At 50.1% G+C, this 24,270-nt stretch overlaps 1 protein-coding gene across 4 annotated transcripts; it reads right to left on the bottom strand.

The window, feature by feature from the left end:
- Positions 1-1,637: 1,637 nt before the first annotated feature.
- TPM4 (tropomyosin 4) lies at positions 1,638-23,522 on the bottom strand. Of its 4 annotated transcripts, none has more exons than XM_060093810.1 (9): positions 23,356-23,518; positions 18,255-18,380; positions 13,788-13,921; positions 11,064-11,181; positions 10,427-10,497; positions 9,182-9,257; positions 7,341-7,403; positions 7,185-7,254; positions 1,638-3,071 (listed from the first exon to the last, which is right to left on the bottom strand). In XM_060093810.1, the coding sequence occupies exons 1-9, from the start codon at positions 23,467-23,469 to the stop codon at positions 2,989-2,991; spliced, it is 855 nt and encodes a 284-aa protein (XP_059949793.1). In that variant the 5' UTR covers positions 23,470-23,518; the 3' UTR covers positions 1,638-2,988. The 4 variants fall into 4 exon arrangements, with proteins under 4 accessions (XP_059949793.1, XP_059949795.1, XP_059949794.1 ...); XM_060093811.1 differs by lacking the exon at positions 1,638-3,071 and adding an exon at positions 5,895-6,167 and having other exon boundaries at positions 23,356-23,522; XM_060093812.1 differs by lacking the exons at positions 18,255-18,380; positions 23,356-23,518 and adding an exon at positions 17,706-17,946.
- Between the last annotated feature and the right edge of the window lie 748 nt (positions 23,523-24,270).

Here is a 24,270-nt window from a genome sequence, read left to right as displayed (position 1 = left end):
TTGTGGCACACGGGCTTAGTTGCTCTGTGGCATGTGAGATCTTCCCGGACCAGGGATTGAACCCGTGTCCCCTGCCTTGGCAGGCAGATTCTTTTTTTTTTTTTTTTTTTTTTGCAGTATGCGGGCCTCTCACTGTTGTGGCCTCTCCCGCTGCGGAGCACAGGCTCTGGACGCGCAGGCTCAGCGGCCATGGCTCACGGGCCCAGCCGCTCTGCAGCATGTGGGATCCTCCCAGACCGGGGCACGAACCCGTGTCCCCTGCATCAGCAGGCGGACTCTCAACCACTGCGCCACCAGGGAAGCCCGGCAGGCAGATTCTTAAGCACTGCACCACCAGGGAAGTCCCTTGCTCTTCTATTTCTTTTGCTCGTCAGATCATCACACCTCTCCACTGCTCTCCCTGATCGTTCTCTAATCCAGATTCCACCCTGCAGTGAGCTTAGTCTAAAACATTTATCCAATATCCATCCATGGTCTATTGGCAGGATAAATTCCTCACAGTCTGGTCCTACCTCACCTTTTGTCCCACCCACACTTCATGGGATTGGGAACTCCCCAAGAGCTGAGACATGTCAGTTTAACAAACATTAAATACTTACAATAGGTGCTGAGGCACCAGGATGACTAAAGCAGTATACTGAGATTAGATTACAGCCCAAGGGGGTGGGGAGGAGGGAGAGGAGGAACTTCAATCTAGCAGCGGTAGGGCACTTAGAGGAGGGCATTATACTTTATTCATCGACATTCCCTGCCTCTACCACCTAAACAAGCTCACAGTGTCAGCTAAATGTTGAATTAAAATGAAGGAAATGTTTTTAATTGTACTTGGTAACAAAAAAATTGTTTGCGTACTGCATTCATGTCTTAAAGGCTTTCATTTCTTTTTGATTCCCTAACCCCCTTCCCCAAGATCAGATCTTAAGGCAAATCTCAAAGCAACTCAGGTAGTGAAACTGCAGTCACCTTTGACACTTTCTTCTTTAAGTTCCTGCCATCCAGTAAGGCAGGTCTAAAGATTACTTTCCTTCAGATCACTTCTTCCTTCTTATTCCAATCTGGCAAGCACTGTCCTGGATTAACTGAAATACCTTTGTAACTGATCTTCCTGCCTCTAGTCTACCCCCACTCTAGTCCTTCCTGACAATGAATGCTAAGTGGATTTTCCTAATTTATTTCTTTTATTTATTGATTATTGATCAGTGGCTCTCCACTCCGGACCAAATTAAATTCAGGCTCTCATCAATGTGGACCCCGCCTACCTTCCAGCTTTCCTACTTCTTTCTTTTGTATATGTCACACAGAGAAAACCTTACCCAGCCAGGCCTTGTGCTTTCCTGACTCAAGTGATAGGGACCATCTTTCCTGCTCCTATCTTGTCTATCAAAATCTTCCTCATTCTTTTAGTCTGGCTCAGGCAGGATTGGGGATAACAAAGGACAGGAGCTTTGAGTTACTAAGGCAAAGAGCTCTCACCTGTAATATAGAGATCATAATCCTTATATCAGGTAGTCATGGTAGACAGCAAATAAATAACATTTGCTGAGTTCTTGGTACAGTTATCTTTCCTTTCTATCCCATTTACATTTGTCAAACCATAATGCTGTGTATGTCCCCACACACTCTAAAATTCACACAAATTGTAGTTTATGTAAAAATTTATTTGACCAAAATGTAGAAAAAGTGATACTATTACATATGATACAGTTGCAAGAATCTAAATGAAAAGTGTGGGTTTTATTCAGTTGCACAATTTGCTAGTGTATCTCCTGGGTAGTGTGATGCTTAATAAATAGGAGTGAGGGGCGGAGGATTTGGATAAGCTGGAAGCAGGGTGATTTTTAGTCAGAATTGTAAACTTGAGTTGGCTCCCACACTGCTGGGGAATGTGGAATGTTTCAGCTCTGAGATGTTAACTGAGAAAGCAGAAATCTAACAAAGACAAAATATGCAGCCCTGTCTACAAAATACTCCATATCCAGTTTAATCAGGAGTTTCTTGGTCTTTGATTAACTTTGTCCTGAAGAAGGAATTAAAATTCCAGATAAGTAAATCTCCAATTTGCCAGTCCCTGGAGTATAGAGGAGATGAAGTTAGGCCAATTACTTTTTCATCTTTACTTTGCTGTCAGAGAGGGCCATTCTGCCCAATATTTGTTTATACAAAAACAGTCTTACTCAATTATTGATGCTAGCAGTGTTTTTGATCCGGCTTCTCTGAATAGGACTGAATTCTACAGCATTCATTCCTGCTGAGTGGATGGCCTCATATCGGAACAGATAAGCATGGGTCATTATTGGAATCAGCTCCTCAGAGAACAACTTTAGAGTGAAAGAAGCATATAGAAGAGCATATCAAGGATCTATTCCGAAAACATCTGGGTAATTATTATGACTCTTTTCCAAGCATTCTCATGCTGACTGCTCAGAGGATGTTTGTTCTGCACGGTGGAGTGTGGAAAAGAGCCAGGATGATTAGGTTAACCTCTCTGGTTTATGACTTCCCATAGTAATCCCACCCCCACCCCCCCTTTTTTGCTCTGGATGGAAAATCCCCACCCATTTTAATGTGACGGTCCCTGGCCTCCTATAGTGTGACTGATGGTGGATATTCTTCAACCTTTTAAATTGACCCATGACTAGATATCGGAATCTGTGTTTTGAAAGTGTGAGGTTGTCTATTCTCCCAGGAACCAAATGCCCTCAGTCTTAAGAGAGTATGCTCAATATGAAATACCCTGCCTACCTTAGGAATAAATGCAATTTAAGGATAAAAATAGAGCTGAAAAAGCTGGTGCCATTTGAAAAAAGGAAGGAATAGATTTAACTGGTGCTCAAAGCTTCTCTGATACAAAATATTTGGTCATGTGTTCATAATTTGCTTGACATTTCCAGCAAAGCAAAGAGGCAATAACAAAAGAAACTTCTTACAAGAGAAGAGAAAGACACGGAGCTCTGGAGTTTCTTTTGGAACAAGACTCTTCTGTTTTGGTTATATACAGTTTAGTTCGTTTAGTGTCTGATCCAGTGTCTGATGTAAGCCCACATTCTCTTCTTTGGCCTGGGCAAGCTTTTCTGGTGAGAATTAAGAATGAGGGAAAAATAAATTAATAAGCATCTTTGTTAAAGGAAAAAAAAAAAAAGGTTTCTAAACTCCACATTGCCACAGTGAAAAAGCAGAGAAAGTACTCTGCATTTTAATTATAGCAGAACACCGTGGACTAATAGACACTAAATGCCAAGTTTGGGAGCCGGATAGGGTTGCAAAATAAAATACAGGTGCTCCGTTAAATTTGAATTTCAGATAAACAACGAATAAATTTTTTAACACAAGTGTATCCCAAATGTTGCTTGAGATACACTTATGCTAAAAATTTATTCATTGCCTATCTGATATTCAAATTTAACTGGTTGTCCTACATTTTAATATGATAAATCTGGCAGTCCTAGAGTCAGAACACCTGGATTTAAGCCCCAGTTGGTCCAATGAAGTAAGCCATTTAACCTTGCTAGGTCTCAGTTTCCCCATCTATCAAATGGGGATAATAATACCATTGTGTGGCATGGAGGTTATTATGAGGAACAAATGAGAAATGCTTCAGAACTTATGAAATGCTACACAGATTTTAGTCTAAGATATGGAAGACTTAATACATTTTCTCCCTAGTGCTGGTTAATTAATCCTTGAGCTTATGGTAGGGAAAGATAATCCTGTAACCCATCTTTCCTTTGGAGCTTCTGGGAATGGCTGTTTAAATTCCAGGCATAATTGTGTTATTGTTTCTATATGTCCATAGCAGTGTAGTAAAACTGCAGGTAAATGCAACATGATTGAAATTTAAGCCAGACTATAGGTACATTATTAAGTAATTGAGCTGATGAAACAAATAAAAAAAAAAAAAACCAACAAAACCCAAAAATCTAAGATGCCATCTAGGGCTGTGCATGACAGAGCATGAGAGAGAACTGGTTTGCAATGAGTGATGGCTGATAAGGACTAGGCCAAGACTTATTAAAATACCAGAGGAAAGCAAAATGCCTCATAAACTGTGATACGATCAGCTTGGAAATTTTCAGAAAGAATAAAAATGACTGCAAAAGATGGCAGCCTTTCAACTAAAACTACTGAACCTTTCATTTGATGTGGCACTTTTAAAAATCTAATCTAGTGACTATGATCTGGGAGGATTCTCTCAGAAGACAGTTACTTGGGCCTGTCCAGTCTGGATTAACAGAAGTAACTGAGGGCCTACTATGTGTGAACCAATTTCTCCATTACCTCATTTAATCCTCAACAACTGAGCTATCACTTTTGTTTTTGCAAAAAAAACTAAGCAGCTTGTTCAGGGTTGCACAGCTAAAATGGTAGAGCTGGGATGTAAACCCAGGTTTCCCAACTCCAAATCTCGACCTCCCTTCACACCTTGCCACTTGGATTCCCTGGCATCTACCTTGTCATTAGGTCTGAGACTAACTTTCACCTAAAGTGTTAATTGTCCTTGAGAATGTGACAGGCCCCCACGCTGTCAACAGGTAGAAGTAGATCTCCATAGCCCTAATCGCTAAATGAAGTTCCACCTAGGTGCTTTGTTATGCAGAATGACTGGATAGACAGGGCTGCAGTTATTTCAAAGGGTGGAGGCTACATATGTCTGGAAAAATCCCGGGAACAAATATGCAGAGAGCAAACAAAAAACACCTACCCCTACACAGTTTAATCTTTCCAGGGGCACATGTATAGCAATATGTGAGGGGAGTGGTTTTTGCAGAAGTTCAGGGTGGACAGCAGTTAGGAACAGAGAAAGGTTGGAGGTGGAAGGGCATGGGTAGTTTAGGGAAGATGTATTTTGGAGGACTGAATATACAGAATTGTGACAGAGGTTCCCACCTAAATAAAAAATTACTGGATGAGGAATAACAAGCTCTAGTGACCCAAAATTAATGCTCTAACTGGAGCTTTTCATGCCATTTTCAGGTTCAAGGGGCAGTCTGGAAGACGGCTTGGACATCAAAGTGTCAGTGTTTCTGGGACAATTTAAGGTGGTGGCAGCGGTGGGGTGCAGGGGAGAACCAGACAGACTATTTAAAATTTGGATTCTCTTGGGAAAACTGATGAGCTTTTGGTCACCATAGGTGTGACCTTTTAACACCCACACGCAAACTTCATGAGCTCTCACTAAACCAAGGTTCCTGGTTCTAGTTAACTCAAGTATGAGGGGAGATAGATGTTAGCATCTCAGGCAACTTTGTTTAGAACTCAGGAAAGAATCACCTCACTTCCTTTCTTCGGCATTCCAGCAGCTTCCATTCTCTTGCCCTGTTAATGGGATGCCCTTTAATTCCTTGTATAGTTGTTTTCTAAGGGCAGGGTATAGAGGTGAGCTTCACTGGTGAACTTCCTCCCAGGACTGGGAGCTGGAGAGGTGTTCAGTGAACAATGAAGACATAGGGAACCCCAGGCACCACTCTCCGAGTATATCACAGAGAAAACATGAGAAAAGGAGGACTAAGGAGACCAAAATGCCATTCCCGCTATTTGAATCCACAGATGAAGCCCCATCCAAAGGATGCCTCTTTTTAGCGATAAGCCTGCTGGTTTTTGCAAGTTCTGCTGACTCTATTAAGCTGCTCAAGAGGTTGGATGAGTCTCCATTCAACATAATTTCTATTTAAGGAAAAACTGGTATTGGCATGCAGATACAGTTAGCTAATACATTTGAGAGCTCAGGCCAAGTTGGCTTTTGTTTTTACATTGTCAGAAAAGAATCACATGGGCATAATTTTCTTTTTGAAACGAGCTCTTCATATGAACCACTCACTTGGTTGCAGTCATGGTCAAGGGCCTCATAGCTGCAGCTCAAAAGCGGCAAGTGGAGAAAATGAAAATGAGAGGGGGCATGAAGGTGAGGACTGTGTGTCTTTATTTCGGTCACACAGTCACAGACACAGCAGAAGAAGGCTTGAAAGGTCCAACCAGGAGGCAGGAAACCGGAGCTTCTAGCTTCTAGAAGCCCACAGGAGTTATAGGCACCACAGTGAAGGCAGACTTCCGTATTGCTAGGACAGAGGGCAGCACCCCAGCCACCTCTCAGAGAGAGGTCATGTCGTTGAGAGCATGGTCCAGCTCCTCGCTGATAGCTTTGTACTTGAGCTTCTGAGCATATAGCTCGTCTAGAGGGTGGAGGTCCCCAGGGAGAGAGTTCAGAAGAAGAGGTACAGGGTACAGAACGCGAGGGTCGGAATGGAGTGCCACACATAAGCAACGAGAGGAAGAAAAAAAAAGTGAGAAAACAAAGCATGAACTAGGAGAAAGTTGTGTCCTATGTAACACAAAAGAGAAAACAAAAGATCTATGGAGTGATTTCTAAGTGGTGTGAAGTTCTGCAGGGGGTTAGCCATAATGAACCTTTAAAAAGAGTGGTGACTAGAAATGGCTAGAGCTTCTCCCCACCAATCTCCCACCCCAGGTTATTTCTGACTTTCAATGATGTCATCCAGTCCAAAGGCTATGCTTTGGAATGGGGCATTTTCCCTTATATGGAAACCTCACTTCCTAAATCAAACATTGGGACACATGGTCTGAGGAATGAGTTCTGTACCCTTTCTGGGTGGGACAGGCAGTTTGGGAGATTTTGTCTGAACCCCAAGATTCTGGAATTTCTGGGTTATTTCATGAAGAACATGGGACAGAATTTTTTTTAAAAGATGGAACTCTTCAAGAAATTCTGGGATATGTGGGCACCAGACTCGCAGACTGGAGTCTTAATTCAGGTCTCCACGGTCTCTAGATTTCCATTTTCTCATACTGTGATAAGCTTTGCACTCTCTGGGAGAGAGCTTCTGTAAAAATGCAAGGCATTTAAAAAATGCAAGGCGTGTCAGAAATGAGCAAATTAAAGGAAATTCTAAAGACTTGAAAAGAATCAGCCATATTTGGGTCTCTTTCCTCACATGTGGAGCTAATTAAGCAGAAATATTTTAGTTCTTGAAAAATGGCGACCCTGGTCTGAATTTGATTTGCACTGTTCCATTCCAGGGCTCCAGAATTCCACATGTGACATCACTCTGCACTTTGCTATCCTAAAGTGGACGAAGCCCAAATCAGCCTTTCCAGATTCCCCCCAGCTGTCTGGGGGTGTGTCATGTAGAGGGAGGCAGAGCAAACATAATTATATGGTCATTTCATACCTTCCAGGTCATCAATTGTCTTTTCCAGTTTTGCAACTGTTCTCTCTGCAAATTCGGCACGGGTCTCAGCCTAGGGCAAAAGAAAGGAGTCACTATGACTGCTTTAAGACCAGCCGCAGGAGAAACCTGAACTAGTTGGGTGGAAATCACACGCACCTCTTTCAGTTTGTCAGACAGAAGTTTAATTTCTTCTTCATATTTATCCTCCTTTTCAGAATACTGTGGGAGAGACCAAAACACTGCTTTTAAAAAAGGAAGGGAAAAAAGCACAGAAGAATTCATGTTCCCTGTTCCTCAGAGAAAAGTGTGTGCTTGAAGCTATGAACCCGCCTAAGAAGTGGAGACATGCACCTTCCCAGGCAGAAGAAATGTGTGCAAAACTCAGAGAATCTGGGAGAGATCCCTCTGGGATGGTATTGATCTCAAGACCTGAGCTGATAACTCAGAATACACAGGTGATGAATATGGTGCAGATGACTGAATGGAAATAGGCTACTCAAGGCCCTCCACAGCAGCTGGCCTAACCTGTTTCCAACCCCACTTCCCACCAGCTTTCCCAAGGTGCTGGCCACTTCCTAGCCCTATTCTGAGTATTCTCTGGTCTCCAGCCCTTGACTACGACTGGGCCCCCCAGCATGGAATGTTCCATTCCTCATTACTATCTGTCAGAAGTTGTTTGTCTTTCAGGGCTCAACTCAGATGAATAGTAGCGAACCTTCATTAACTGACCGCTATGTTGCTAGATATCATCAATCCCAATTTACAGAAGAGTAAAGAGTAACAGGTTAGCTAATTTGTCTAGGGTCACATGGCTACGAAGCGACCAAGCCATGACTGGAACCTGACTCTGGAATTTGAGCTCCTGGCCAGCATCCCGCTCTACGGTCTTCTCTAACGTCACCTCCTCGTGACACCTTTCCCAACTTTGCGAAGTCCCTCTGTTAAAGCCCCACTGCACTTTGTTACTTTATCAAGCCCTCTACTCAGCTAGACTTCGAGATCTTCAAGAGCAGAAGCCGTACCATCACTGTAGCATCTCTCCCCGTGACCAGGGCAGCATCTGGCATACACATGTGGTCTGCATTTATTCACCACCTATCCTAGTATGAGATATACGCCAGGCACAACGCTAGGACTAATGACACAGCTCTAAACAAGACATAGTCCTTGTCCTTAAAACCTACAATCTAGCAAGGAAGGCATGCAATTAATTATGATCAATGTGATCAACCATCATGATAGGAAAAGAAGTAGGTGGGGCCACACACCTGAGAAACACCTAACCTGGATGAGCAGTCAGGGAGGGCCTCTCATGCAGGGGCCTAAAGGATGAATAGGGGGTTGCCAAGCAGAGAGCAAAGGGAAGGCCACCCCAGGCTGAATGGACAGCAGGTTCAAAGCATTGAAGGTGACCAACATGGAATGTTTGTGAAACTGAAGTTCAATGCAACTGGAGGGGAGTAGGAGGAGGGAGAATGAGGAAGAGGTGAGGATGCAGAACTCAGCCGCAGGGGTTGGTGGGGGTGGGAAGAAGGCCATGGAAGAGCGTGTACGTTGCTCCTAATGCTCTCTCCTGTAATGACTGCTTTGGGTAGTGTTTCAGCTAAAAAAGCCCAATTCCACCTCTGATTGCCGCTCGACCTTCTAGAAAATATTTCTGGAGGAACCCAGGGATTCAGTTGAGAGTGAGGCTCTGTAGGCTCTGTATATGATGATGCTCAGATCTACCTAAGAGGAGCCTGGCCAGGTCCCAATCTCATTCCATCTCCCCCTTCCGGGAGGTAGAGATAAAAGATGGTGCTAAGACCCCACCTTAAAAGGGGGAAATCTAGCCACTGGACACCTCTTTCTGTAGGGGAAAAACCTGGCTGCTGGGCACCAAAGCTACTGTTAGCAAATACAGGTCAGATCCCTGATACCCTAGCACGTTCCTGCGTACGTTGGGGGAAGAAAAGAAAGTCTGGCAAATCACCCTCCAGCTCAAGCCAACCACCAACCTTTTCAGATGCAGCCTCTAGCGACTTCAGGTTGTTAGTGACATTCTTGAGTTCTTCCTCCAGGTCACCACATTTTCTGCCCAAAGAAAAGGGATTTTTTGTATCTTATCTTACATCAGGCAATTCCCCTAAAAGAAGTTTTCAAAAGGAGGAATCGCACTTCCAGGGGCCCCCAGAAGGAATGCGGGGGGGGGGGATGTTAATGGCTTTTTCTGAGACACAGCGCTGTGTGTTTAACAAAACCCTATCATGCCAGGCAAAGGCGCGGCAGGCCGAGGAGTATTTGGAAGGTTTGTAAAGCACTCCTGGGCTCCTGCCAAGTCTGAGGCAACAGGGACTTGTGAAATCTATGATTGATGTGGCTGACTCCGGAAGGTGTTTAAGAATGAGATGGAGGCTGGGAGCAATCGGAGTTTACACCGGACACTCCAGGAAGCAAGCTTGGAGCGGATTTTCGAAACCAGATCTCTCTCAGCACAGCAGGAATGCTCCGGGGAGCTGGATTCCTCACCCAAGTCCGAGGGGGGAAGCATTTTGGTTTTCTGGTGGGAAGCTTGTGGGGATTCTGGTCAAGCTTCTCACCTTTCCCCCCAGGAATATATCCCAATCAAACAATGACATCAAGAACAAGGCATTTAAACACTGACATGGCACCCTGCCCTCAGTGTTCCCTTAAGAAGGCACAGCCTCTTGGGCTTCCCTGGTGGCGCAGTGGTTGAGGGTCCGCCTGCCGATGCAGGGGACACGGGTTCGTGCCCTGGTCCGGGAAGATCCCACATGTCGCGGAGCGGCTGGGCCCGTGAGCCATGGCCGCTGAGCCTGCGCGTCCGGAGCCTGTGCTCCGCAACGGGAGAGGCCACAGCAGTGAGAGGCCCACGTACCGCAAAAAAAGAAAAAAAAAGAAAAAAAAAAAAGAAGGCACAGCCTCTTGAGGGATCCTCTCTGGGGAAATGGGACTTCTGGGTTTCTCTGCTGCTGCCTGTCTCACTCATCTTTCCCAATACCTTTGTGGGAAGAGTCAACACGTGGGCAGCACTGCCCAGGGCAGTAAGAACAAACAGTTGCCCATCATTCTTTGTCAGCCATGGAGGCAAAGAGGAGGCACTGAGCAATGAGTCTCAGATGCCCGTCCACTTGACCAGAGGCCCTGGTCGGTATCCGTTCCCAGCACAACCAACTCCCTCCCAGCTCCACCCCTGCCCCGGAGCTGAGCTGGGCGCCACTCAGCCTTGCTCTGCCACTCACAGTTCAGACACCTCGGCACGCTCCTCTGCCCTCTCCAGCTCGCCTTCCAGGATGACCAACTTACGAGCTACCTGCAGAGACAGGAAGGATCGACCAAGACCGACCCCTAAGAGCCACGTCTAGTTCAATGCCCTCCCCCGTGCAGACAGCAAGGCCACGCCCAGGCCACCTGCAACGTGGGGCTTTCTGCTGCTGCTCTCACTCGGACAGTCCCGGAGAAAATCTAAATTCTCTCCCTCAGGTCCCGGGAAGTGAAGGAAGAGATGGGACCATGAGGGCAGGCAGAAGGAGCAACTGAGCTTTCATGGCCTGAAGACCCACGACTGGGGACCACAATTCCCCATTTTAGCCTAACACCAAGCTGCAGGACAAAAAAGGGATCTGACCACTTGGTTTCCCCATTAAGTCTGAGTCCCCACTTGTCTGAGTGTCACAGAATTTCCCAGGACTTTTGGTGTCGTGGAAGATATGGTTTCCTAGCCAAGTGCTGTCTTAGGAAAACAGATGTGGACACAGAAGGACAGCTGAGCTGACCAAGAACTTCCTTTAGGCGGCCCCAGGGTTCTCCCTATCACAGATCCATTTCCTCCCCACTTCCTGCTGCTGCCATCTACCAGCCCCACTCATCCCAACTCACCTCCTCGTATTTGCGGTCAGCCTCCTCAGCAATGTGCTTGGCCTCTTTGAGCTGCATCTCCTGAATCTCCATCTTCTCCTCATCTTTCATTGCCCGGTTTTCTATCACCTTCATTCCTCTGCAAGGAGCAAACCTCGTCATTACTTCCATACATTACTGCCTCATCACACACCTCCATGCATCTGGTCATCTAAACACTTCTCTGACATCTACCGAGAACCATACTCCAAACAGGAAATTGTAGAGCTGCTCACATTCACTTCATCTTTGCCAAATGCCAGGCACTAAGTGCCTCAAACTTCACAGCTCCCGCCCCCAGAGTAGGTACATTATCTCCATTTCACGGAGGAAGAAACTGAGGCATAGAGAGACTCAGTTAAGCAAGTAACTTGCTCAAGGTTACACAGCTAGTAAGTGGCAGAGCTGGGATTCAAACTGGTGATGTGGCTCCAGAGTCCATGCTCCCATCCTATAGAGTCTCTCACTAACTAGTAAGAAGGGGGACTTGTACGCCAGCAGTTACCACGATGTGATCGGAGGTCTGGGCCCAGCTTGGCTGTTGGAACGATGAATTTTGCTGCAGTGAAGGGGTGTGTGTGTGTGTGTGTGTGTGTGTGTGTGTGTGTGTGTGAGAGAGAGACGAGGCACTTCCCAGAAGAGAGTCCACAAGTGAACAAGGAGGGGAAAGGTATTCTTCAGTGAGACAGAGCTGTACAAGAAAGCCCCAGAGGAATGAAAGAATATGGCAGGGAGGTCAGGGTGGCTGGACCACAGGCTACTTAAATGACACACTAAGTGTTTTATGCCAAGGGGACATGGAACCACAGGAGGGTTTCAAAAGCAGGAGTGAGTGGAAACCAGAATGATGGATGGACTGCAGCGGGAAGACCAGGTAAGAGGCAGGTACCCACAAAGTGATGGGTGAGGAAGGCCTGAACTGAAGTGGCTACTGAACTGAAGTCCACTTTGGAAATGACAGCGTCCTGGGAACGGCTGGAAGTCTCCTACAAATTTTGACCATGAAATGGAGCTCACTCTAGCCTGCACTGCTTGGGGTGGACAAGGTAAGATCAGATACTTCCAAAGCAGAGGCCAGTGCAGGATAATGTATCGTGTGTCGTGCCTGCCCACAGCAGAGGACCATATACTTCTTTTTTTTTTTTTTTTGAATTTTTGAATCATTTAATTTTTTTATACAGCAGGTTCTTATTGGTTATCCATTTAATACATATTAGTGTACACATGTCAATCCCAATCTCCCAATTCATCACACCACCCCAACCCCCACCATATACTTCTAATAAATACTTTCATTCGGACTATCACTACCATTCTCAGCTGACTATCAAAACACTCTCCATGCCTGTACCAGTCCTCAAGATCATCAAGTTTGGAAAACCCTCTGCAGTAGTGGAGAGATCAAAGTGACTTGTCCAAGGCCACATAGTAAATGGCAGTGGCTTTTTGGAAGAACTTAAATCTAGATTCTCCATCTCCCAAGTATAAAATTCTTTCTACCTAAACAGCAGTCTCTAACAGGGGTGCCATCAAAGGCCTCTGGTAACATGATACCAATAAGCGAGGGGCCTTCCCAGGCTCTCTTGGTTTGCCTTGGGGAGGTCACAGAAGTGAGACATCTGGCCAGGCTGGTCTGACTGTGAACAAGGGTAGCAGCTAATCTAGGCCCCAGGCCCAGCCATGAGCAGCTTGTGACTGGATCCTTCACACTTCCTTGTGACTGCCCTGAGCTGCCACCCTCTCCCTCTATTAAGTGGCTGAAGCAGAGATCTGTGCCTGCACTGGGATCTGTGCCCTGGGTAGGACTATTCCACTGCACGGGAAGAAATTTCCCACTTGGGCAACTCGAAAAGTTAATCTCCAAGATTCCCCAGTTGGTTCTGCATCTCCAGTGTATGGTCACAACAGTACAATCGGGAATGAACCCTTCGGAGGAGTATGTACCAGAAAACTATGGTGGATGGGCCCGGTGAGAATTCTGTTGTGATAATGTGGCAGATACACGAGGACCAATGGGCCAGCCCACACCATGACCACACAAGGAACCCATTTACCACCACACAGAGACAGCTGCTTCTGTGAATTACACAATCTGCCCTCAGTCCTCCAGAGCCTGCGCCAAGGCGTGCCAGAGAACTTGCCCACTCTGGAGGACACAGTACCCTTCTGGAGGCAGCGTAGCTCTGTCAGTGGCAAATATATTAATGGGACTGGTTTGTGCATGTCCCTGACATGCACCTGTCTAGCAGCCCAAAGCCTGAAGCACTGCTAAGGATCATCTATGTAGATGGCCCATTCCAAATTTTCATCCCCCGCCTTCTCACATCACCCTGGAAACTGATGACTTGAGAACACTGATGACGAGATGCACAGGGACTTTCAGGGAGAATGTGAGAAGCAGCACTCTGCAAACTGATTGCCAATGACAGTTGCAGTTGCAATCTTATATGTGCCCATTTTTTGCCTTCTTCTGCCTGTTGTTAGTTTTCCTTTGGAACCACCACATCAAATGCCTCTACATACAGCATGATGGTTTACAAGGCGTTGCACCTACGTACAAACCATACGCATTTGTACGTATGTGCACACGTGCAGGTCTGTGTGATCTCATTTACTCTCACCCCAGCTCTGGGAGGTCCGCTCTACAACACGATCCCCGTTTCCCAGAAGCAAACGCTAACGCCACCGGGTTCAAAGCGTCCTTACCTCTCACTCTCATCTGCAGCCTTTTCTGCCTCCTCCAGCTTCTGCAGGGCTGTGGCCAGTCGTTCCTGAGCCCTGTCCAACTCCTCCTCAACGAGCTGGATGCGTCGATTGAGAGCTGCCACATCACCTTCAGCCTAGGGGGGTCAGAGGTGCAGCCAGGTTAAGAAGGAAACAGGTCAGCTAGCAGCAGGAGCCCTCCACTCACACAGTGCCCTTTCCCCCAGCTAACCCACTTCCCCTGCCAAAGCCCACCCAGGAATCCAGGTGATAAGGAATTCACACTCTGTCTCATCTGGAGAATGTGAATTTTCCGTATGATCTTTCCCCCAAATGTCAGCAAACATCCACCACAATAGGACAGTCTGTCAAGTCAATACAAAAGAGAGAGAGATAAGTAAGCTGTATGTTCCAAGAGGACGGTGCTGGCGTCTCCATGGTATTTCTAGAGAGCAAGGCCACCAGTGACCGGCTCACCCTGTCATACAAGGTCTGCTCCCAGCCACCTGAATGACAAGACAAATGCAAGAATCTGGACGCCTCAGTTACGTATTGGCCATACAGTTGGGAGGGACGCTGGGGGCAGCCCAGTTGGAACGCCGTCCTTAACCAAGCCTGGCTGAGAGATGTTGGGACAAAAAGATACAAGAAAGGAAAGGAAAGAAAACTTGGTTACAGGCATGGGAGAGATGTCAGAATGTTGTTAGTGGCTTTTCAAGGTGTTTTCACCTACAAGGAAGGTAATATGGTGGCGTGCATAAAAGCAAGAACTCCAGGATCACAGCGTACGGGGTCAAAATCCCCGCTCTGCCAGCTTATAGCCACGTGGCATTGGGCAGGTCGTTTCACGGCTTGCTCTGAGCCTCCCTATCCCAGGGCCTGCTTGCTTCACACCTCTGTGGGGACTGTAAAGGAAGGGTATGGCACTGCACCTGGCATTTGCGAAGTCCCACAAAGTGCAGCTCTTACTGCCATGGGTTCACCTCATTTAATCCTCACATATCTCACCCATTTTACAGCTGGGGAAATTGAGAGATCCAGTGAGGTGAAGTAGTTTGGTTCAGTGTCACAGAGCTGGTAGGGAATGGCTTCTTGAGCCCCAGCCCAGGGTTCTTCCCTTGCCAAACCTGTGCTCTGAGTCCTGCAGGGGCTTCGAGGCCACATACTTAGGAATATTGAGAATTGGTAAAAGGGAGCTCAACCGACGGGAGAAATATAAAGCTACCCTGGCTTCTTCATAACAAGACAAATAAAGAATCTCTGAATTGGGGAAGGCTGTAAAAATCAGTGGAGTAATAGAATAAGGCCAGAGTTGCTGAAAAGCACAGAGTCAGGAAACTTTTCTTAGCTCCAGAGTCCTAGCAGCAGAGGGAGCAGAAGCTCCCACAGGTGTTTTTGATCGCAACTTCCTCTGAAACCTCAGTTTGGGGAATCCATTTAAACCACTGATGAACTATTTTAAGAAATGTCACCCACTCCTTCCAATGAGTGGGTGCTTTTTATTCTTTTTAAATTATATGAATCTTAACTCCTTCAGCAATTGGGGCAGGAATTGACTTCCCCCCAACCCCACGTTTTTTAAGTACACTCACAAAATTGTGCAACCAACACCATTATCTAATTCCAAACGTTTTGTCACCCCAAAAAGAAACCTCATACCCATTAGTAGTCAAGGGACTGACGTTTTAGATCATGCAGAGGTGCTTGATTCATGAGTAGTCTTAAAAAAAAAAAAGCGCCTCTTTACGTGGGGGAGTCTGAATCCTGACAACCAAGCTTTTGGCACATTTTCAACTATCTGGAATCGAAACAGTTCTGAGATACATTCATATATGTACATACATACATACATACATATGTATTTTTGAAAAACTGCTAGTCACTGCTAGTCATTTTTGGTTCCACCCCTTCCTGCAATCAAAGCTTCTACATGCTACAAAGGATTTCCCTTATAAGGTAAAAGAGGCTTGCTAGATACATGTGGCAAAGGAACAGGAAGATGTCGGTTAATCACACAAAAATCTAAACGAAACCAGCTGTTGGGAGGCAGACCCAGAAGTCTGCCACACGCTGGCTCTTGGCTTTCTCTACAAGAGACTGAAAAAGGTGCCCCCCCCTTCCCCCCTGGGCTCAATTCCTTTTGCCCAGGAACCTTCTTAAGGCTTTCCCCCTTTCCTGATCAAGAGAAGCATGCTTTGAAAAGTGAACTTTTTAAGAAGTTCGAAACTTTCCAAAAACATCTCTCCTCCCATACTGGACTGTCCCACTCCTAAGTCTTGGCTCACAGCTGAGGGCCATTTTTAAGCAGAAGTAATTGTCCTCCAGAGATGACTTGGGATTAGATCAGAGGGAGGGTTATGCCGGTTACGTGTGCGAAAGAGGCCAAACTGGCTACTGTTGGAGGCTTACACCAGGTTCCTGAGGCCTCTTCACGCCAGAGCAGCCCTTACAGGATTAAATGCTTTGACTCTGGCCAGCGGAGAAACAGTCTGGGGGGCTCTTCCCCAGACCTATCAGTACACATAGCAGTTCCATCTGGTTGGGCACTTTTTCCACTTTTGGGGTCCCCACCCTGAGTCCCAGCACTCCAGCTTTCAGGGACCCTGGGCTTCCACCCTCTCCCCCAACTTTCTTTCCTCCGAGTCTTTGCACAGTCTCTTGTCCCAGAAAACTCTTATTTATTCTATAAGACTGCTCAACCTCCATTTTGAAGCCTACCCCATTGGTTCTCTGCTTCTGTCATGTTCCCATAACAGAACTCAGACACACCCCGCCCGCAATGTTAATCAGCCTTATTTGTCTGACTCCCCTTGCTCCCCCACTAGTCTGTGAGCTCCTCTAGGGGTAGAATGAGGGGAGAAAAAAGTCCAGGAATAGAGCTCGTACTATATGCCAGTTGCCATGTAGGGAGGTTTTACTCCTGAGACCCTCCCAACTCTCCTTGGGGTCAGCATTATTGTCATCCCTACTTTGTAGATGAAGACACGCTCCTGGCAGTTAAGTACACCAAGTGGTATGAGATGGGATTGGAATACAGATCTCTCTCCAGCCCCACTGGTGGCCACCACCTGTCCCGTCCCAAGGGGCAATCAGGGGACGGAGAGAGGGCGGTGAGGCCCCCTCCTCATTCAGCCCCATTATCTGCCTCAAGCCCCGCAACTCGCAGCGGCCGCACACAAAACGATCTTGGGTCGGGGGCCCCATGCTAACATTCCAAGGGTCTTCTAGAGGAAGGCGGGTTCCGCGGCCCGCGTTCCCACAGGGACCAGCTGGGGAGGGAAAGGCCGGCGGCTCGGGACTGAACTTCCGCCCCCCGTCTGGAGCAGACACGTCGCCGCCGCGCCCCTGGGAACAGCTGGGGAAGTTCGGCAGGAACCGGGAAGCCTCGGAAGAGGCGAGAAAGTGCGACGTCCCCAGCTCCACTCCCGGTTTCGGCCTGTCCAACCCCAGACAATGGAAACTCAACGTTTTCACTCTCACTTCCCGCTCCTAGGTGGAGTAGCAGCTCCCCGCCCTCCCCCGCCCGGACCCCGGCGCCAGCGGCGAGTCGGAAGGCAGCAGGGTGCCCCCTACCCCCTCTCCCTACTCCAGGATCGCGTACACACACTCCCCTCCGCCCCATCCCCCCATTTCCCGCTCGGCCGGCCCCGCCCGACCCGGATGCGGCGCCCCCTTCCCCGTCCCAGGCTAGGGAAGGGGGATGGCGAAGGAGGAATGGGTCTCAGCAGAGGGTCCCAGGTTGCGGTTCCGCGATCGGGAGCGCCGGGGCCCAAGGGTGCAAAGGTGGGATAATGGGGGCGATAATGGGGGGCGACAGAGGCGGGCGGGCAGGGAGCGCGGGAAGCGGGCGGCGCCCGGATAAGGGAAGAAAGGAGGGCGCGCCGGGGCCGGGGGTGCAGGAGCCGGCGCGCAGGCTCTCACTTTCTCTCGCCGCTCGCGCTCGCCGTCCAGCTCCCGCTGCAGGCCCTGCGCGCGGTCCTCCGCCTCATCCGCCTGCTGCTGCAGGGCCTGGATCTTGCGTTTCACCGCCTCCAGGGAGTTGAGGCCAGCCATGGCGCGGAGGCGCACGCAGCGGGCGGCGGGCAGCGGCGGGCGCTCGTCTCGGCTCGGCTCCGGCGAGAGCTGCAGCAGCCGCGCCCCGGCCCCAGAGCCTTTGCCTGCGCCAGGGCCGCCCCCGCCTCTCCCCGCCCCCGGCCCGGCCGCTGTCGGGGCGATGAGGTCACCCGGCCGGGCAGCCGACGTCAGCACCGCTGGGGGAGGGCCTGACGTCGGCACCGCTGGCCGCAGCTGCTGGAAAGTGCCCCCTTTAGGGACTTATTTGGAGAAAGCGCCGGGAGGCACCGCCTTCTCCTCTTCCTCTTCCTCCTCCTCCTCTTCCTCCTCCTCCTCTTCCTCCAGCGCTTCCCGCCCGCCCGGCCCCGGGGCTCCTGTCCGGCCCTGCTGCGGGCGCCCCCATTACTGGGCACGTACGTCGGAGGCTTTCTTTTCCGTCAGCTCTAGCTTCTCCTGCGCGTCCTTCAGGTCCTCGGAGTATTTGTCCAGCTCATCCTCCGTCCCCTTCAGCTTTTTCTGGAGGTGCGTCAGCTCCTCCTCTACCTGGGGACAGATAGGGGGACGCATCAGCCTGGGGGCCACGTCCCCGCGGCGCAGGGGCTTCCCCCGCATTCATAGGAGTCCAGGTTTCCTCATCTGTAAAACAGGGATAACAATGTTACGCACCACTCAATAAACGCACCACTCATACCTGTTAATATGATTTCACATCCTTTCCTTATCCTGGGACCAGCTGTGCTTATCTTTTTTTGGAGTCCCCCAATACCCTTGCAGAATGGATCACAGCTTTTGGGAAACAAGTCCCAACACGTTTCCTACAAACACGCTTTCAATTTTGCAGCCTCCTCAGGGGAGTCTCATACTCTGGGCCTGGACCATCCCCCTGCCCTCAGCCTTCCCAACACTGGCAGCCAGAGGATCTTCCTAAGTATGTTTACCCTCCCTCTGTCTAGAACCTGCCATGGTTCCCTATTGCCCAAGAGAGTGGTTCTCACAAAATACCCTCAAGGGTTGACAGGCTCAATCCCCGCCCCCTGCCCCCCACTCCTGGACTTTGGGGGCTTCTAGAAGAGAGCTACTCCTTAAAGATCACTTTCTTGGAAGGCTCAGGTTAAATCTTTTAAATTCTTGCAATCTGGCTTGTGTTCGTTTTAATAAAAGTGTCCCCTGCATTCCCCACATTTTCAGTCCTCTTTTGTTTATCCCGAGTCTTGCCACCCTCCTGGCACCCCCAGTTTGAGAAGGTCAGGTCTATGGGATACAAACCACAGACCACTTCACCTCTCCATCACCCCCCACCACACCAGTCAAGGGTCAGCTCAGAAAGCTTTCTCTGTCACCCTCCCTCCCTCCCTCTGTGCGCCTCCCTCCCCTGCAGTAACTCTGGGCTGGGGTGGTCAGTCCAGATCAGGCTTTGATCTGACTTTATGTCTCAGGTGGTTTGACCCCTGGTCCTGTTCATGCTCCCAAGGTGGGCAGGCAGCCCCCATGGGCCCTGCATCCTCTGCCTGCTTCCTCCTCACAGCAGGAAGCCCAGAGAGGTGGAGTGACTTTCCATGGATCACACAGAACAGGATTTGAACCCACATCTGAACAGGCCCTCATAACAGGCCTGCTTTTCTACATCCCTCCCTGAGTTGCTCATGTCCACTCCTGAGACAATGTGCAAAATGTGCCAGGTTCTGTGTGTGTGTGTGTGTGTGTGTGTGTGCGTGCATGCGTGCCTGTGTGCAAATTCTTAAAAGGGCTGCTATCCCAACCTCCCACCCAGCCTCCCATTTCCAGGGCTACTGAGTGTCCTACCGCTGAGCTGGGGAATGGAAAAGAAGGTGGGGGACCAGAGGAGGAGGAGGGTGGTTGCAGCTTCGGCCTAAGACAGGGTCCACCAACCCTGACTAGACCTCTAGGCAAGGAGCCCGGAAACCTGACTCCAAATCCCAGCTGTATGACCCTTTTCTGGCCTCAGTCTCCTCATCTGCAAAATGGAAGCCTTGACGTGGTGGTCTCTGAGCGCCCTGACAGCTGCTTTTGAACTTCCACTTTCACTGAGAAAATGAGCCTATTTCCTTAAAGACAAGTCAGCCTGACCCAGCGTCCACTTGACTTCCTTCCAGATCTGTGTGGTACAGCATTTCCTAGGTGCCAACTGTGTGCCAGGCACAATGCTCTTTTAACATGCAAAAGTGAGGGCAGGTTCTGCAGCATTGGGCTCATTTGGGTGTCAAGATTGTTTTTGACGACTTTTTCTGGCAATGTTTGGACAACAAGGAGTGGGGACTGTGATAAGGTAGGCAGAGGCCTATGAAGCAGTTAGAATGTGCCAGGCACATTACAAATACCATCCCACTGAAGCCTCGTGTCACAGAAGGGTAAACTGAGTCCCTAAACAAAAAGGGGACCTGCCCAACGCCATACGGATAGGGCACTGGAACCCTTGTCAGACTGATTCCAAAACTGATTTGCTTGACTGGTAGGCTATACTGTGCCCACTGCCCATCACGCCCTCCTCCCACTGACCCTCCACACCCAGCACCCTCCCCTGGGTGGACTGCACTGCTGCCCTGGGCCCCCAGTCCCTGTCCCACCCTGAGGCAGGGGGTGTCCCTTCATGCTTGGCTCTGTCTCCCCCAGCCTGGGGCTCCTTGCGAGACAGGCCTGGGGCTGAGGTCACTCTGGGCTCCAGCATCACCCAGTATGGGACTGGGCCTGATGTTCACCACAGAACCCTGGGGGAAGTTTGCAGAATGAATCAATGACACAACTGCAAACCCCTCAGTGGTTGGAGCTGGGTCTGAAAAATAAATAAAATTGACACAGATCGGGTTCCTTTCCCTCTGTCCGAATTCCACACACAAAGTGTGTACGGGTGCGTGGTGCCTTGCCGGGGGGCTGAGCCTTTTACTGACTCTGCAAGGTCTCCCTCAAGTTGCTTCCATCTTGGGGCTTCAGTTTCCCTGCCTGTAAAACTTTGGCCAGGAGAGTCATGGGCTGCGTACCATAGTCCCTGCAAATGGGGCCTTTGGGCAGGGCTGAGGCAGGATGTGGGGTCAAAGGCCAGTTGGGGCGGATGTCACTGCCCTGGGAGGGGAGCGGGCAGGAAGTGGGCAGTCTGGGCCTCCTGGTCCCATTCCCATACTGGAGAGAGAGGGCTTGGAATTGGGACTTTGCTGCAGGTTCCCTGAGGCTCAGGCTGGCCTAAGACCCATAATCTCTGGCCTCCTGAAGCATAAGGCAATCCAGATAAGTTGAGCCTTTGACGACCTCCTGCCTTTGTCCCAGGCAGAACTGGCCATCTGCTCTATGGGGCTCAGGCTTCTGCTTTGGACCTCTGGAATCTTGGGTGCCCTGCCATCAGAAGGCATTGTTTGCCCCCATTTCTCAGATAAGAGCACTGAGGGCTCAGAGAGGGGCAGCAGTGTGCCCTGAGTTACAGAGCTAGAAGATGATCTGGCCTGGATTTGAGCACAAGTCCACCCCAGTGGGCAGCTTTGTGGAAAAAAAGAGAACAGAAGGAAAATCCAGCTGGAGACCAGAGAACCTGTCCCTGCCTCCTTGGCCATGCAGCTGGCTGGATGCTTTGAGGAGCCTTCCCTTTCGAACTTGTGTGCGCCTTGGTAGAGTGTGCTTTATCAGTTACTCACACCGTAGTGCAAATCAGAGCCATAAAATCGCTTTTTTTCTGAATTCCTAGCTAAGCCCCTCTTGGTAAGGGCTAAATGATGGATGGAAGCCGGCAGCTTAGGGCCAGCCCAGGATGGGTGTTTGTGTTTGCCAGGGAGGGAGGAGGATAGTTTGTGGCAGGGAGAACTGGGGTGGGGCTGTCCTGTGCGGGTGTGTCACAGGCGCCTAGGGCAGCCCCCGGACACTGGGGGATGGGGAGGTCCAAAGGGGAGGTAGGGCAGGGCAGGAAAGAATCCTGAGTTTATTGAGCGCTTACACTGTGCCGGGTACCAGGCCAAGGGCTCCACCTGCCTCGTCACCCCTCGTCCTCTCATGGTGGTGAGGGAGGCACTACTTTCACTTCCCCATTTCACACGTGTAGCCACCGAGGCACAGAGAGGTGAAGGTGTTTGCTCCAGGGTGCTCAGTGACTAAGCTATGAACAAGGCCAGCCTGAGCTCAGAGCCTGCACTTTTACCTGCTGAGCTGGCCTGACGCCTGGGATGGGCAGGGCTGGGCACTTGGTGGCACCGTCCTAAGCGCCTCCTGGGGCTTATTCGAGACCCTGATGCTCCTGAGGGCTTGGCAGTTGACCCCAAGGATGCAGATGAGCCGTGTGGGGCAGGGCCCTGTGGAAGGGCTCAGGACTCCCTGCCCTCCTCTCACTGGCGGCTCTGGCCACCCAGACAGACAACTGACTTCTGCTCTGTCCCAAGCCACGGCCTTGGGACTGCCCAGCCCAGGACACTTCCATTAGCTCTCTGATGTGTCCCGGTTGCCTGGGCCTCCTGGGAACCTTGTCCCCAAAGCTCTGGGTCCGCGGCCTCTGCCTTCCACATCCCAGCCTTCCCCTGCCAGGCTCACAGCAAGGGCTCCCCAGATACACAGAGACACATTGAGATTCTCAGGTTCACCCTCAAATCTCCACGCACCCCAGCCCCCAGCCCCTCACTCAGCTGCCCCTGCAGTCGGTCACAGCCGGCCCCACCATGCACCCACACTTGGCCACTCTCCTCGGGCTGTCACGCACAGTCACACCTGAGTGTGCCCTGACACGGGCACCAGGTCACCCACACTCACACAGATACCCCAACAGGCACACACATACCCTGACACACATGCACGCATGCCAGCCCAAACACAGTCACCTTAACACACACACACACACACACACACACACACTCACCCTGACACCCGCACATTCCATTAATGTCATGTCAACATTTGCGCAAGCACGCACACAGCTAGCCTCTCCCCCATACACCCAATCCCACCATCAACACACGCAGACTCACAAACATAGCCATACTCTTCCACACCCACTTTCCAACAATTGCACGCGCAGGCTTCCCTCTGCACACACATTCTTAGTCACCTTCACCCCTCCAGAGAGCTGAAACACACACGCAACACATGTGAACACACAAATGCTCAGACACACACAAACACCTTTCACACGCACAGCATCCCCAAACCACCCCCTCTAGGATACCCCCAACACTGATGCCTTCACCCCAACACACATCCGCACACCCTCACGTTTGCACACACAAAACCAGCCCACACAAACACCCCTCTCTTTCTCACACGCTTTCTTAGTCTCTCTGTCTCTCTCATTCGCTTTGCTCCCACTGGCTTTGTTGGGAGTGGGTCCAGTTGGCCCCCTCTCTCCCAGCCCAGGGACCCCTCCAGGGAAGATGAAGCATCACTCTTTCTCAGCCAGAGCATCACCCCCTGTCTCTCCCCCAACCTCTGAGTACCAAGATTTCCCAGACCCCCACCGTCGGCCCCAGAAGCTCGCCAGCTCAGAGAGGGTGCTGGGTTGCCCGGCGCAGCCCAGCAGAGGCACGTCCCTCACCTGCTTGCACTTCTCCTCAGCAGCTTTCTTATCCGACTCTGCCTGCTCGGCCCGGTCAATGGCATTCTCCTTGTCCAGCTTCAGCATCTGCATCTTCTTCTTGATGGCCTCCATGGCTGGGCAGTGGGGGGTGTAGGCGCAGGAAGGGCTGCGGGATCGAGTGAGCGGCGAGGGCGGTGGAGAGGCCCTTATAGGCTCCCCAGGGTGCACCGCCCTGCTGCAGGGCGAGTCTTGGAGGAGGCCCAAGCTCAGGCCGGCTGGGCCAGCCGCTACTCGCTTGCTTGCTCAGGAGGACTTGGCCAGCTCACCGGCCTCCCCACAGCCCTCGCCTTATTTGGGTCTAGGATTTTCTCAAAGGAAAAAAAAAGGCCCGACCCGTTTCCGTTTTTAACCTGGTGACACAGGTCCCACATGCGCGAGCAGGCACAGCGCCGGCCCAGGAGAATGAGGGCGGCCTGCCGGCTGGTCTGTTTCCCCATCTGTGCTTGGGTGGGCTGAAGAGGGCTTGTGGGTGGGTGCAGAGTAGGGGTGTGGTGGGGTGATGGGGCTCCTGTCCTCCCTTCTTCTCCCCTCTGGGTCTCTCCAGGTATTGGGGGGTCAGGACCCCATCCCATCTGCTACCACCCCTGGGGGACTCCCTGGATTACTCCCACCTGTCTGACCAGTCTCTGTTTCATCATCTCCCTCTGTCTCTCTTTCAGTGACTGTCTCTGTCTCTCTCCATCTCTTTTGTCTCTGTGTCTCTCTCTATCTCTTTTTTTGTCTCTGTGTCTCTCTCATCTCTGTTGTCTCTGTGTCTCTCTCCATCTCTTTTGTCCCTGTGTCTCTCTCCATCTCCTTTGTCTCTGTGTCTCTCTCCATCTCTTTTTTGTTTCTGTGTCTCTCTCCATCTCTCTGTCTCTTTGTGTCTGTCTC

The sequence above is a fragment of the Mesoplodon densirostris genome, chromosome 3 (genome assembly GCF_025265405.1).
Source record: "Mesoplodon densirostris isolate mMesDen1 chromosome 3, mMesDen1 primary haplotype, whole genome shotgun sequence".
Taxonomy (NCBI): domain Eukaryota; kingdom Metazoa; phylum Chordata; class Mammalia; order Artiodactyla; family Ziphiidae; genus Mesoplodon; species Mesoplodon densirostris.
The sequence above is the reverse complement of the archived record's forward strand: the minus strand, read 5'-3'. Positions and strand labels throughout refer to the sequence as shown.